Raw genomic sequence first — 14,479 nt, 5'->3', positions numbered from 1 at the left:
AACTAAACTGCACACACCCCCCGGGGATGGGGAAGAGAATTAAAGGGGAAAAGAACAGTCTAATAATACTATTACTAATATATGAAAATATGTATATGTACAATAATAAATATATACAAACAAATGATGGACAGTGTAATTGCTCTCCAGCCCTCGAACAAGGCCCATCTCGTCCTGGACTAACGATCCCAAAACAGATAAGTCCCGACACCGCAATCCCAGAAGTGGGAGAGACCTGAAAAGAGAGTGAGAGAGAGAGAGCACTCCAAGAGTCCGAATGTGAGAGCCTCAGAAGATCAAAGGCCCTTCTTCCCGGCTGACCCCCATTTTTATACTGGGCATGACACTGCACGATATGGAATACTTCATTGTCCAGTTTGGCCCTCAATCCTAAGTTCAAATCACAAGGGGAATTGTGGACCCTTTGTCCCGGCCATGCTCCCCCCCATCCTGTTGTGCTCCTGCACACCGGCAAGAACCCGGCAAGCTGAAAAGTCCTTGAGACCTCAGTGCCAACTGCAAACATCCGTGCGCTGCCAGCGTTCTTCTCAGACTCAAACCAAAACACGGAGCTCTTCTAGCTGCTAAAAAGAAGAGCTGACTCTGTCCCAGCTGAAACCAGGGCGCTAGGTGCACAGCAGTGACTGTGTTCTTATCCTCTCTATAAAAATCCAGAAAAAAGGAGGGCAAACACATTGAGCACGCTAAATGTTAAACAAGGCTTGTTTTCAAGCAGACTCCGTGCTTCCGTTCCTTCTGGCTGGAGGGAGCGTTCCTCAGAGCGGGTCCCTCTCTGACCAGTTGGCGTTAGCAGCCAGTATTGACATGGTCAAAGAGTCAAGGTGGGCAGGAGCTGCTGCTGAGACTCAGTTTTGTCTCCTTGTGAAATAAAGGCCAAAGCAAACACAGGCCAAGGGAGCATTGCCTCTGGTAAAAACAGTAGAGGCAGCCAACATACCAAAAGCAGTAGGAATGCGTTAGCCAAGAAGTAAGATGTATTAGCCCAGTGCGGAACGTGCTGTCCCACCAAAGACACATCTAGTCTCCAGACCTGCATGGTGATGCCCTGTGCCAGGAACCTGTGTCCTCACCTTGTGGTAGAGATGACAGAAATGGAAAAAATTCCGTTTGGTAAGTAGTCTTCATCTTTGCAAAAGTTTGTGTCTGAATCTGGAGCAAGTCGCAGCTGCAAAACATTTCTCATGGAAAGATGAATTCTGGAATTTTCTGTCTGAGAGAACATAGAAACTCTTCCATCTGAGGTACCCCACGTAAAAGGGGCACCTGCAGGTGAGACTTTGAACAGCAAAATGGTGGGAACTCTCCAGAAGGAGCTTAAGGAATAGCAATCTTTGACATGTGGCTTGGGCGGGTGTCATGACTCCAGGTCTTGTACTTCAAAAGCAAGGAGCCTGGAAGCCTCAAGGCCTGTGCCTATAGCATCCTTTGGGCGTCCAGATTCTCCTCTTGAGAACTGGCAGTGCAGACCCTCGGAGGCACTGCTGGAACTGCGCAGTAGCCCAGAGGCTGGAAGCTCTGGCACCTGTGTGGAAGGGCTGTCCTGGGGCCAATGGCTTGGACAGTGTGAGAAATACAGCCCATTTCCAGGAGATCACCTGTGAAGCTTCCCTCCCCTTCTATCAGAAGGCAGGGTGTCCTGACCTGAGGAGTACAGTCGGGTGGGGGAGTGTGCTGAAAGCCATTGCTCTGATGTAGGCATGTCAAGGCATCACCTGTGAGTTTGTAGGTCCTAACTCTCCTCGTATCTCCCCCCATTCCTGTGAGATAGCACTTTTCAGCCTCTCTTTTCTGTGGCCGTGGGAATTCAAGCTGAGTTGCCTTCTTCCTCAGCTGCTCAGAAAGACACGGAAAGATCCTGTCCTCCCAGTTCTCCAGATCCACCTACCTAAACATTTTTCCACCCGCCGTGTGCCAGGCAGCGTGGGGGAGCCTCCAGCGGTTGGCACTGCATCCTCTGGAGGGGGCCAGGAAGATAAGTCACATCTACTCTTGACGTCTGTTGCCTGGAGATCGCAGATGTGTCTGTAGATTGTCCGCTCCAGAGGATCTCCCAAGACGCAGCTCGTGGCTAGCATTGCTAGCACTGCTGGCTGTTAAAGAGTTCACCAAGGACCTTTCTTGGGGTGACTTTCTTCTGCTTTATGCTGCTGAGGGTTTGTTTATGTATGATGCCTTGTGGGTGGGATGTGGTTTTGTCACTGCTCCATTGTTGGACTCTGTTTGGGCACTCTGTCTGTCTGTGATTAACGATGTTTTGAGTTGAGGCTCTAAGGTGCTTTCAGGCATACTCCAGGTACCAGAAGTAAAAGAGTTGTTGATATCATCAAGGGACTTCAATGTGATATCAAATGTAATCAGAAGATAATTAATTAAAGCAATGTGAACATATAAATCCTTCTACGGTGGATGTTCAAGCAACTCAAATGACGTAATTCAGAACTCAGTTTTTTAGACTTTTATAACCCTCTCCTCTCTATGGGAAGATGGTAACTTGGCAGTAGACACCAGGACTGCTGTCAGAGGGCAAACGTTTCCTGTAAAAGCCTCTTAGTGAAACATGACTCTTGAAAGCAGTTAGGGAATTGTGTGCATTTGTTGATCCTGCCACCGGCACTTTTTAGAGTTAATTCTGATGGCATACACAGCTAGTGTATGCGGGGATCTAATGGTTGCTTGAGTTTCATCTGACTTTGGAGTGACCAAAAACCTGTAGAAAATCTGTGTTTGTTGTGGATCTCAGCTCTACCAGGATTAAGCCTTCCTTTCTGCAGCATGGTGTACCCTTGACGTGGTTATCTGTTAGAAAAATTGCCTGCAGTGCAGCTGCCTCTTCTGTCCAACACCCTGGGCTTTGTGAGGCTGGTGGGTCTTCACCCCCACGGGGAGAAACTTGAATTTGAATAGAGGAGGGGCTGACAGGATTGCATGGTGACCACAGATATGGATCCTAAATGATTGCCTGAAGCTACCTGTAGCCTCAGCCAAAAGCTTCCTCCCCGTTTTTGTGAACCCAGCAGCAGTGGTGGCTGAGCGATGTGTGCTGCTAAACTAGCTGTGGCGGGGACCGTGAGATTCAGATAACGAGGAGCTGAAATGGCAGCCTCGGCTCAGCCTGCACCGGGCAGATGGGGTGATTTGGGTGGCCCCAGTTTGGTGTTTTGGCTCTGACAGAAGCTCCAGCAGTAACCCGTGCGGAGGAGACTAGGAAGCCAGGAGCTGGTGGAAACGTGAGGACGTTGGACCTGGACCCTGCTTGGTGTACGTCTGAGACTGTTTGCCAGGGATAGCATATTATCTTGATATGTATGAAGCTAGTGACTTGGTTTTCCCAAAACGTTTGAAAAAGTACCAAACAGGGAGGAGATTAAAATGACCCAAAACGTTCAGAGCACTAAAGAAAGGAGGTACTTTTAAAATCCTCACATATGTTTGAATCAAGCTTGTGACTTTCTGAGCTGCAACTCTGTGATTTGGACAGGGCAGAGATAGGAAATGAGTAGATGTTAAAGCTGAAAATGAACCAAAATGTAAAACATTGTCTTTGACATACTCCAGTATTAGCACTTTGTGTGCTGCTTTGGTTTCTCAAGCTACTTTAGTTTGCTGCTGGAGGAGGTTGAAAGGTGATTCGTTCATAGTTTGCAAGTACCTAAAAAGGAAATAGGTTTCTGGTTGCTAGATGGGATTCAAATTTACCAGGGGAAGGCAGAGAGATCTGTTGGCTGAAAGCCAAAGCTAGAGAAATTCAGACTAGGAATAAGTGCTGCAGTTTAAACAATATGAATGAAAAACGGTGGAAGATCTTTGGCTGGCATTAAGCAGACTCATCAGCAGTTAATGGCTGTAAGTGAGGATTTCTGTGTTTTTCTAAAAGGTACAGGAATCATGAACAGAGACTTTCCAGCCCAGAGCAACCCTTCCAGGAGACCACGGCTGGGCTTCTCTTTTGCCCGGAGCAGCCTGTGCGTGGCTCTGGGTGCCACGTCCCAGGCTTGGGGCTCTGCCTGCTCTTCCCACGCTGCGGTCCAAGCCCAAGCCACGCTTGCAGTGTAGCAGTAAGGCACACAGATGTGTTGGGCATCGGGGAGCACAGCTCTGTTTCTTTGTGCACAGGGCTTTTCCCAGACACATTCCAAAATGTTTCTAGATGGGATTCCCCTTTCACTGGCCCGTCTGATCCAACTGGGGAATAACAGTCCGTGAAGTGTGGCTTGCAAGGTGAATGCACAGTCCTTTTCCCTCCTGCAGTGAGACAGCCAAAGACATGCAACCTGGGGAGGAAACATACTCTCCTTCCTTTTTGTGGGCAGGACTCTCTGCTGGAGGGGTGCAATCCAGGCAGAGCTCCTGCCCTCTGTGAGTGTCAGCTCCACCTCTGCCATGCTTGCACAAGGTGCAGGAGGTGCGTAGGTTTGGGTGAGATGTTCACGTCGGTGGGGAGGAACTGGGGAATAGACATCTTGGAAGGTTTCTTGCTTGTCCTTGGCCCTGTGCTTCAATGATCTCCAGGTGGGCTTTGCTCTTCTTTTGCCAGCATTTTCTGGGGAAAGGGGTGGAGTTGACATGTCTTTCTCCCAGGCCATGCTGCCTTCTTCATAATTCTGCAGACCACAGGCCTGAAAATAATATGAAGCGGATGCACCAATGCCAAGGTCAGGACCTTCTCAGTATTTAAGGCATATGTGTACTGTTGGCATGGTACGGGGTGACCTCAGTGTACAATAGGAGCCAACCGACACTCACATTCAGACAGAATAAATATTTGACAGAGTCTATTTCTCTGTTCCCCAAAATGACCCCTATAAAAGCAAGGTCCTGTTTACCTTCCTGGCGCCCTGTGCACAGTGTTCTGAGAAGAGACGAGCCCTCTTCTCCATTCATTGCCTTCCTGCTCTTCTAGGTGACCCATTTCCAGGCAAGGATCGGGGATATTGGCTTCACAAAACCCGGGGCGCCTTGGATTTTTACAGAACTCCTGAAATTTGCGGAAAGCTGAAATAGTTTTTGTTCAGCAGTCTCTGTCTGTGCCGAAGCACAGTGACCTGGGAAGCAGTGCGAGATGTCAGCGTGCAGCCTGAGGCAATTGCCTGCAGCTGCCCAAGCCATGTTTTGTGCTGCCCCTGCCCCATTAGCACACGTGCAGCCCTCCCCGTTCTGTTGCCTGCGGCACAGGTTTCTAAGGAGCCTGCAGCAGGCTTGGGTGTGCAGAAGTAACAGTCAGGAAGACTGTGGGGTTTGTTCTTTTTTCCTTGATGTGCTAAACATGCTTCCTTTGCTCTCCTGGAACTTAAGTTTGTTTCTGTGCCTTGGTGTAGCTGTGCAGCTGAGAGTCAGTGGAAGGTCTGGTGTGCTTGGGACCAGACCTGCTGCCTTAGCCACCCGCGTGCTGCCAGGCACCTCTCCTCTCATGGTCGCAGACGTCTCTGGGTTTGCCTTTCAGTCACTGTGAGCTTTGCCAGCCAATTCATGTTACCCTGAAATGTTCCATTTCTGTCCGTTTTTGTATCTTTCCTATTTAGGACAATTTACCTTCTGATACTCTCACACATAAAACAAAGGAATATAAGAGTCCTTAGAGCTTCCTACCATGGGAGCATATGCCTGATGATTGCTGTGCTTTTTATTTTGTTCAAGATCACTTTAAATGAAAACAGTCTTTGAATAAAAGCAACCTATAATAACTTCGCTTGGCATGAAGAATGAGAGGAGACATCCAAAGGTCTATAAAATAGTGATTGCTCTAATGAAACCCATCCAGTTCCTCCTCCTTTGATTGCTTTTCCATATCACAAGATCAGAATGCACTAGGCAATTAAAAGATGGCTTGTGTATATTAGACAGAGGAAATATTTTATCTGCAACACATTTTAGACAAGTGAAAACCATTGTTACCAATATTCTTAAGGCAAAACCAGCTACCTGCTATTTTCTTTTTTAAAGTTAAGGCTGAGAATGAAAAAGTGAGCTGGAAGAGTGCAGAGCTGTCAGTTGAAAGAAAAATTGCAAGCCTGCTAATCCTTTCTTGCCAGGTATAATATAAAGCCTGGCAGAGATTGATAAGAAGTGTCTCTCTTTCTCTGCCTGGCATTCCAGGTGCGTGGTAAAATCCCCTCTCTGAAACAACCAGGGCAGCTCACATGCAGAGCCAGGTTTCAGACTGGAAAGGCTGCTGGCCAGCCTGACACTGCAGGTCCTAAGACTGTTTTAAATAGCTTTATTCTTTCTCTTTTTTTTAACTGCAACCCGAAGAATAGCTGTCCCTCCCCTTCTCATCCTTTATATGCGTGGGTTTTCATTGCAGCCCCTCGCAGTGGCTGTTGCTCTGCTGCTGATGCTGTCGTGCCGAACGGCTGTTTGTCCTAGCAGCAGGCACGGAGCACCCATGGCTCACGCTGCTGGGAGAAGGGGGACGGTGACCTGCCTCTGCTCCTTCTGCAGCGAAGTACTCCAACTGTGTTGGTGGGACTGTGGGGTTGGCAGCATGCCCGTCAGCAGTGGCGGAGGTCACGGAGGTGTTGGTAATCGTTGGCAGCAATGGCAGGATGCAGAGAAAAATAGTCTCCGAAGAACTTGAGCCCCTGCATCCCTGGCTCTAGCCTGGTGGGAGAGCCTGGAGAGCCGAGCAAACCCCCACGCCAGCAGGAGACACGTGGGTCCTGCTTGCGTAAGGGCAGCCATGGAGCAATTGAGTCTGGCCATGGGGAGCAGAGAAAAGAGAGAGCCAGACCCGGGAGCTCCCTCCGATCCCCACGTGGATGTTTCTGACTCCGTGCTCCTTCCCTGCCTGCATGCTGGTAAAACCTGGGGACCCGAGCTGCCCTGCAGCCCCTCTCCGGCCATCGTAAGGCAGCGGGGTCAGCAAGCACTTTTTCCAGGGGAGGGGGCTTGGTGGGCTCACATCGCTGGTGCACAGCGCCTGAAAACGGCGGGTTTCACATTGTCTGGTTTCTCTTTTTGTAGCTGTCCCTCCCAAACTGAAGAAACTGAAAAGCCCAAACGTTCATGTTGGTGAAAAGATTTCACTGAAATGCGAAGCGACTGCTGGCAACCCTCAGCCGTCCTACAAATGGTTTAAAGATGGCAAAGAGCTGAAGAAGAGCAAAGACATCCGGATCAAGTATGGGAATGGGAAGTAAGTATGCTGTGGGGCTGCTCTGCCTCTGCTCGCTAACACAGAGTGTCTGGGTCCAGGGGACTGCCTGGCTAGAAGCGGTGCTGTGCTCTCCAAGTCACTGCTGAGCGACACCGAGATGCTTCCTTGGAGCCACAGGACCATGCGCTGCCCTTTTACCATGCTGGGGAGAGCAAGCGAGAGTTCCAGTTTCCTCCAGAGTAGCAGAGAGGAGCAAGGCACGCACAGGATAGATGCTCGGTTTGTAGATGGGGCTGTCCTTGGGTAGCTTTGTCATTGGGTATCTGAGACGGGTCCAGCAGCTTGGGGAGATAACTCTTTCCCTGCTGGCTGTAGACAGGCTGTAGGCAGCTGGGGTTACCTGGGTTGGATCCTGCTTTGTGATTGGGGGTTTGGATGCAGGAGCTATTCAAACTCAGCATTCGCCCCACCAGCCAGCAGCAGGCCAGTGGGAGGAATCGCTCTGTTCTCTCCGGAATTTAGGGGACTCAAAGTCATCTAAGATGATTGGAAGGATGCAAGAGCACACCATGACACTGTCTGATTAGGGGGCCCATAGTCACCCGCTGAGGTGTTGTCTCACACGAGACCTTGGCTTGCTGCACCCAGGCAAGCTCCATCACGGCTGCCCCAGACTCCCCACGCAGCAAAGCTCCTGGGCAGCTGCTCTCAGTGAGTGTCATCCCGGGGACCACCTTGTTCAGGGAGTGCAAAAACACTGGGAGAAATAGGCCTTGGTGACTGAGCTAAGAGGCTGTCACTGGAAATTGATTTAATGGATCCATGTTGCTGTTTTTCAATGCCCGATTTTTACATGTGATTTATCTTAACGTTATTCCATACCCATGACTGTGCTCACATTCGTGTGTCCTGACCTAGCCAGCAACAAAGTCAGCTTGCAACTGCCCTACCCCTTGGAAAACTTGAAACTAATTCTTTGCTAACATATGTTATGTCCGAGTGTGTGAAAAATAGCTCATCTCCTCTCATTATGGACTTGATAGAGTATGAATTTTTTAAATTAGAAGCCACTAAAAGTCAGTTAGAAAAAGCAGTTGGTGCTCGAATGGGTTATTGTTAATTGCTCCAATTTAATTACAGTCCTGTTGGTTTTGATTTCGAAGTCACACCCAGAATGGTTGGCCTCGCTCATAATAACTGTGGGATTCGTGGCTGTTTTGGGGTGAGGCAGGGAGGTCAGTGGGAAGGCTTAGGCTGGAAACACCAGCGGATCTGGGATAACTAGCTCATATCTAGCGGATGCAAACTGCTCAGGAAGGGCTGTCCAGGCTTGCAGGTGGCAGAGGTAGGGCAGAGCTGTGCCCACCTCTTTGCTTTGTTGCCCTCAGTATTTCTGTGGCCCTTGTCAGCCTCATGGTCCCAGTTGTTTACCGATGGGCGCTGGAGCTGGGATGGCCTGGGGAAAGGTCTGCGTGGCCCGCTGCGGCCAGGCGTGGGACGCCTGTTGGTCCTCCCCGTGTGGGTACCGCGTCCCTGCGGGCAGGCAGCTGGTGGGACCCTGAGCTCGCTGGCGCTGGGATGGTGGGGAGCTATTTCCCTCAGAGCTAAAGAGCAATCAGCCCCAGACCAAACATCCAGCAAAACCCTCTGGGGAGGGATCATGGCGAGAATCTTGCAGCATTTCCCTGCTGTGGTCCCAGAGATCATAGTCCTTCCTTGCCTCCTGGCACCTCGTGTCCAGCACGAAGCTGTGACATGATGGCATCCCACCCACAGTGGCGCAGAGGGGGCACGCAGTGCCTGGTCAGGGACATAAACATATGGAAGAGGGTTGATCCTCTTTCCTTAGGACACTGCTACCAAGTCATAATTTTACGTTTACCATTTCCATGGCAACGTGTTGGCTCACAGCCTGCCAGTGACAGGCGAAAGGCGTGTGCGTGCTGGAAGTGCTTCCTGCTGGCAAAATAAGCTCAAGGATAAACATTTTAAAGCAAGCTGAGCACCTACCTCCTCCAGTGTCTGAGGCTCCCTCAGCAGCCAAGGTGTGAGCCCGAAGTGTCCCCCACCGATCTGCCCCCAGAATTGTTTGCTGTCCCTGCTTCTGCTCCCTGCTGCCATTAAAACATGCCATGAAGTGGAGAGTTTGCCTGTCTGGGGCTGGGGTCTGACTGTGGAGACCAGACTCAAGCAGCTGTCGAGCTGGGACAGCTCTGAGAAGATAACACCTTGTTGACCATTTGCCCCTTGTTGAGCAGTCAGAAGTGAAGGAACACTTCTCCAAGCAGATCTGGATAGGTCTGGCATCCTCAGCTTTCAGGCACTCCTCTCCACAGGGTTTACTAGGTCTTAGTGCTTGAAAACACCTTGAGGGCACAGTGCTCACCGGCACTGGACCTGCCTCCTCTTGGTCTTGGCTGCATGCAATAAACATTAGGAATTGCTCTGTGCATGTGGGCTGAAGGTTGAGGGAGTCCTCATGACCTTGCCTGTCTCCATAATGTAGCTAGTGGGACTGAGTTTAGTAGAGGGACACAAAACTAGACATGGGATATGGGTGTACATCATTACTTCCGGCATGTTACGAGGGGGCTCCAGGGAAGGAAAAGCATCCTAAACTGTAAAGCTCAGAAAGGAAGCCTTACTTTATGATGATTAATTCAAGAATAGTGGGGTTTATATATCTGGCTCCGCTTAGAGATAACACTGGTCTCCAAGTAATCCTCTGCTCTTCCTTTCAGTTCAGAGTAGAGTGGGTTTTCCAGAGGGCTAGAAATAGAGCACTGGGAAGGGACATTCACAGAGAAAGCACGCGAGGCAAAAAGCTTTGCGGACTGTGCAGCACCTGGCCAGGTGCACAGGATCATTTCTTTAAAAGTTTGATCCAAGGACCTAATAGTGTTGTCTGCTGGAGCTGGGCAAAAGGAGCCCTGCCAGGATGTGGAGGTGTTGTCCACAGTGTTCCCCTTGGCCCTGTGAGTCCCCCGGCAGAGCTGGGCACAGCTCTGCATCAGACTCTGTCTGCAACGCTGCAGCCCTTAGACAACACGCAGAGGATTAGAATGGGAGGTGAGAAGAACATGGTTGCCCTCGGTGTCTCATTCCTCTACCACTGGATTTCCTCCCGATGTGTTTAAAGAGCCTTGAGGTCTCTAGCTAAAAAGTGTGACCGAAGCCCTTTTTTTTTGTAGTCAAGTTTTCATCTGATCCCACTGGCCTTCCCAGAGTTTGAGACCTTTTTGAAAATAAGGGAAGTATATATTGTAAGGAGGAGAAGAACAGTTAACTGCATGTCAGCTCTTCAGCTTTTCCATCAATCATCTTCCCTCTTATTTTTAAACTTACCGGCAAAACTTCTGGTGCCATCAGGCAAAGGAGTCAGTTTTACTCAGTGGGTATTTGCTGGAGGGAGGGGAACAATTCTGATGCCTCCTTTCTGAACTGCATGTTCCTTCCGTAATTAGTAACAGGCTGGGGCAAGCCTGGCTTGCACGAAGAGGAAACTTCTCTTTAAGGTAGAAGAAATTATTGGCTGGAATTTTATCTCTGGCTCAATTTAAATAAAACACAGTTGATGGGGAACATAGAGAAATTGTCCAGAAAGCATCGCGTGCGGTAGTGGAAGTACAGCATAGTGAGCGGCTGTCCCTCTGAGCTGCCAAAGCGATGCTGTTTTCTGCTGAGCACGTCTGGGATCTGATTGAGGCCGCTGGCTCCCAAGAAGTTAAGGTTGAGTTTTGACCCTCTGACTATCGGGGCAAATGGTCAAATGCCAATTGTGGAGAAAGCCAAGGGAGTTTCTGTTTGTTGAGGTGTAGATAACCTACCCCACTTCAGGCTGTGCTCAGGGCTCAGCCTTGAGACATGTAGATCTTCAGCTGGAGTCACAGAATCACAGAATCCCAGAATGTCAGGAATTGGAAGGGACCTCAAAGGATCATCTAGTCCAATCCCCCTGCCGGAGCAGGACCACCTAGATCAGATCACACAAGAACGCGTACAGACAGGTTTGGAACATCTCCAGAGAAGGAGGCTCCACAACGTCTCTGGGCAGCCTGTTCCAGTGTTCTGTTCCCCGTACTTGGAAGAAGTTCTTCCTCATGTTTAAGTGGAACCTCCTATGTTCCAGCTTAGATCCATTTCCCCTTGTCAGAAGGGGGTCCAGGAGCCTGGTAGTCTCCTAGCTGTGACTGTCCTTACAGCCTCTTCTCTTTGTGTGCTCATTTACCAAGGGAGATTGCTGGGGTGGTGAAGTAGGCATATCATTAGATTGGAGAGGGTTGGCAGTTCAGTTTGGGAGAGGCTGACCGTATGACGTCCCTTGGGAGTAGTGTCCTACTTTCAGTATCACCAGGAATCCCTATTGTTAGCCTGTAAGTGCAGCCAAGGGATACCCTCCTCTCCTGTTTCTGTACCGCAGTCCCTCAGGCGATGCTAGTTGGGGCAGATTCATTGCTGGGGTCTTCCTTGTAGAGCTCCCTGCTGTAGATTATTCCCCACCCACAATGAATGGGGCTGTGGTCTTCCCTGTACAGCTCACTGCTGTGGAATGAAGGCGAAAAAAAATAATAATGCCAAAGCAGCAGGGGAAAGAGAGTGCCAATAAAGATAAATGATTTCCTAATTAAGCCTGGAGACAAGGAGGGGCAAAGAGAACTGTTGAAGCCTTGTGGGAGCCAGAGTGAACCCAAGCAGGCTATACCACCACTCTGGCAGGGGTCTTCAGGCTGACATTTTTAAACAAAGGAAAAAGCTCATTTGACAATGGATCTTGCAAGAGCAATTCCAGATGCCTTGAAGCTAAGACTCTTCTCAAGCACCGGTGTTGTTATAATCACCAGGGGAGCTTCTGCCTTGCTAACTCTCACGATGTCATTATGAGTCTCCGATATTTGGGATTTGGTTTTAGCTGCTGAAGGCACTTTATTGGAGGGGGGTGTGAAGGAGAGCATCTCCTTTGTTTGTCTGTTTGTTGTTTTAAAGGAGATGATGGACATCAACTTGGCCAATGCACCTGGGACCGAACCAGGGAATTTGAGAACTGAAAGGAGAAGCAGTTGGGTCTTGAGCTAGAACAATCCACAAACTTTGCAAGTTGGGGCTCCTAAGAGATTCAGGGAATGGGCATTTAATCAAACCTGACTGTGTTACAGTGGCTAACAAGTCACGGCCATATGCTGGGCTGCTTCAACTGGTGGCGTGTGCAAACTTAGAGGTGGAAGGAGCTTTACGTGCCTGAAATTTTGTGTGGTTTTTCCAGTCATGTTGGCTGCTTAAAAATATATAAATATCTCTCCCTACAGACCTTAGCCCTCTGCAGTTGCAAAATTTCACAGATTCAGCTGAAGCACTCATTGAGACATGAGCTGAAATCCCATTCATCCAGTTTAAGTTAAAGTGCTTTCCCTTGGGGGAGGAGGGCTGGAATGAGGACTGAGGCAGTTCATCTGGGACAGCATGTTATGCACCTACAGGCATGAATTTTCCAGGTCCCCCTTATACTTCATAGGCACTGGTGAGGATCTGTGACATATACCAGTTGCAGAAAGATGACTTAGGAAGAAAAGAATGACACGCATCCCACAGGCTCCAAACTCAGAAAAGAGCCCCAAAACTGTGACTGAATCCCTTGCACAACCCTGTGTACCACCATGCTGATACGTTTTGCAGAGGTTTTGGAGGGGTGGTTTGCTGTCCATCTGAAGGTGCCATCCCTTTCCCGTGACCTCTGTTCCCGCAGTTGCTTTTCCTTGATCCGAGTATTTGCAGCCTGTCTCTGCTCATCTCCATTCCCATGCTCTGCACAGAGCTCTCCCCTAGACAGCTGCATTTAGTATGGCACCTCCTTCTCCTCCTCCCTGATTCTTCAAAAGTAAATCGTGTTGCTCTAAGGGCCTCCTCAGGCCTTCCTCCTCCTTGCTTCTGGCAATTCTTGAAGTTTCGCTCTTACCTCTGATTTGCCCAGCATATCAGCCTCCGTCTAGTTTATGAGACGATTCCAAACTAGGACCTCTATATGCCTTCTCCTCAGCAGCACTAACCCTCTCTTCCCGTCCCCGCTACAGAAGGAGCTTGTGGTTTGGTTGCTGAGGTGGTGAGACCTCTGCACACTGTCCTGGCCGCACACCTGCCGAGGTGTCTCTCTGTTGAGGCCATACTGTCTTTGGGATCGGGAGGTGTCTGTTCCGTGTTTGGTGCTGGGAGGTCCCTGGCTCTTGGGAGGCTGTTGGCGTTCTCCTGTGAGACATCTCAGTAAGCAGGGAAAGAACCTGCTCTGAGCTGCCCTCAGCATACTGCTCCAGGATCTACGTTTTCTCAAAGAAACTCAAATCCCGGCATTGGGGTTGGAGGAAACATTTGTGGGGCAGATCAACTGCCGTGAATTCCAGGACAAGTAATATGAGGGCCCCTGCACCGACATCGGGTCTGTGCATCAGCCTTAACCTAAAACTCACCTTTTACGTATTTATTGATTTCACGCGCCGGCGGCCGCCACAGACTCGCCCGGCACGGAGAGCAGCAGGACGCGGGGGTTTACCTCCCAGCACAGCGGCCACCGAGTCCACCCCAGGGACCGGCGTGTGGGCGCGTTACGCCGCCTCCGTCGCCCCGCGCCCCGTCGCGTCGCGGGAACATCCGCGGCAGCGCAGCGCTGTGGCCCCAGGCTGGATTTGAGGACGGAGGGTGGTTGCACAAGTGACCCTGCTCTTTGGAGTGTACTTATCGATCGTTTCCCCTTTTGTTGACGCTGCGTGACCCAGGAGGGACACCAGCTCTCACTCCCATACCAGTGTCAGTGTCAGCTCTGCACAGCAAGGACTGGTCGAGTCTTCCTTTTAAAATCAGCCTGTCCCCAGCCTGGGCACAGAGAGACAACAGCACTGCTGAGCAGAGAAGGGGCAAATCTGCTTTTCAGGTTAGAACAGCACTTTAATGTCGGGGGACAGGGGTAGGAGAGAGCAGGCAGAGGGGGTCAGGGGATGGTCGGTCCGGTCCCGGGCACCCGCAAGGACATTAGCTGTCTCCCACGCCTGCTTCTTCCACCACTCCAGCAGGTCAAACGCTGAGCGGGGCAGATGATGGTGAGAGGGGAGGAGGAAGGAGGACTTCACCCGCTGCGGAAGGGATGATGGCCGAGCCGAAAAGTCTGAACCTTCCTGTCCTTATCCCTCTTACTTGACTGCTTTGCTTGAGGCCATTTTTTTTCCCCTTTCCCATTTGCTGTTTCTGTGGCTAATCCTGAGCTAGCCAGATCGTGCCCTAGAGCGCACAGCAACCAGCACAGGGCCACTCGTTGTTCTCAAGCACTGCAAGGCACAGTCGGCTTGCCCGGCTCTGTTGTGCTGCTCCGTGACAAGGCAGGGA

At 50.3% G+C, this 14,479-nt stretch overlaps 1 protein-coding gene across 1 annotated transcript in view; it reads left to right on the top strand.

Annotated features, from left to right (window-relative positions):
* Positions 1 to 14,479, top strand: part of NRG2 (neuregulin 2) — a 178,167-nt gene that overhangs the window by 107,108 nt on the left and 56,580 nt on the right. Inside the window, exon 2 of the mRNA XM_086621447.1 lies at positions 6,982 to 7,153. Coding sequence (XP_086477573.1) covers positions 6,982 to 7,153 — 172 coding nt within the window. The remainder of the gene's footprint in view (positions 1 to 6,981; positions 7,154 to 14,479) is intronic.

Source organism: Tauraco erythrolophus, chromosome 16 (genome assembly GCF_009769465.1).
Source record: "Tauraco erythrolophus isolate bTauEry1 chromosome 16, bTauEry1.pri, whole genome shotgun sequence".
Taxonomy (NCBI): domain Eukaryota; kingdom Metazoa; phylum Chordata; class Aves; order Musophagiformes; family Musophagidae; genus Tauraco; species Tauraco erythrolophus.
The sequence above is the reverse complement of the archived record's forward strand: the minus strand, read 5'-3'. Positions and strand labels throughout refer to the sequence as shown.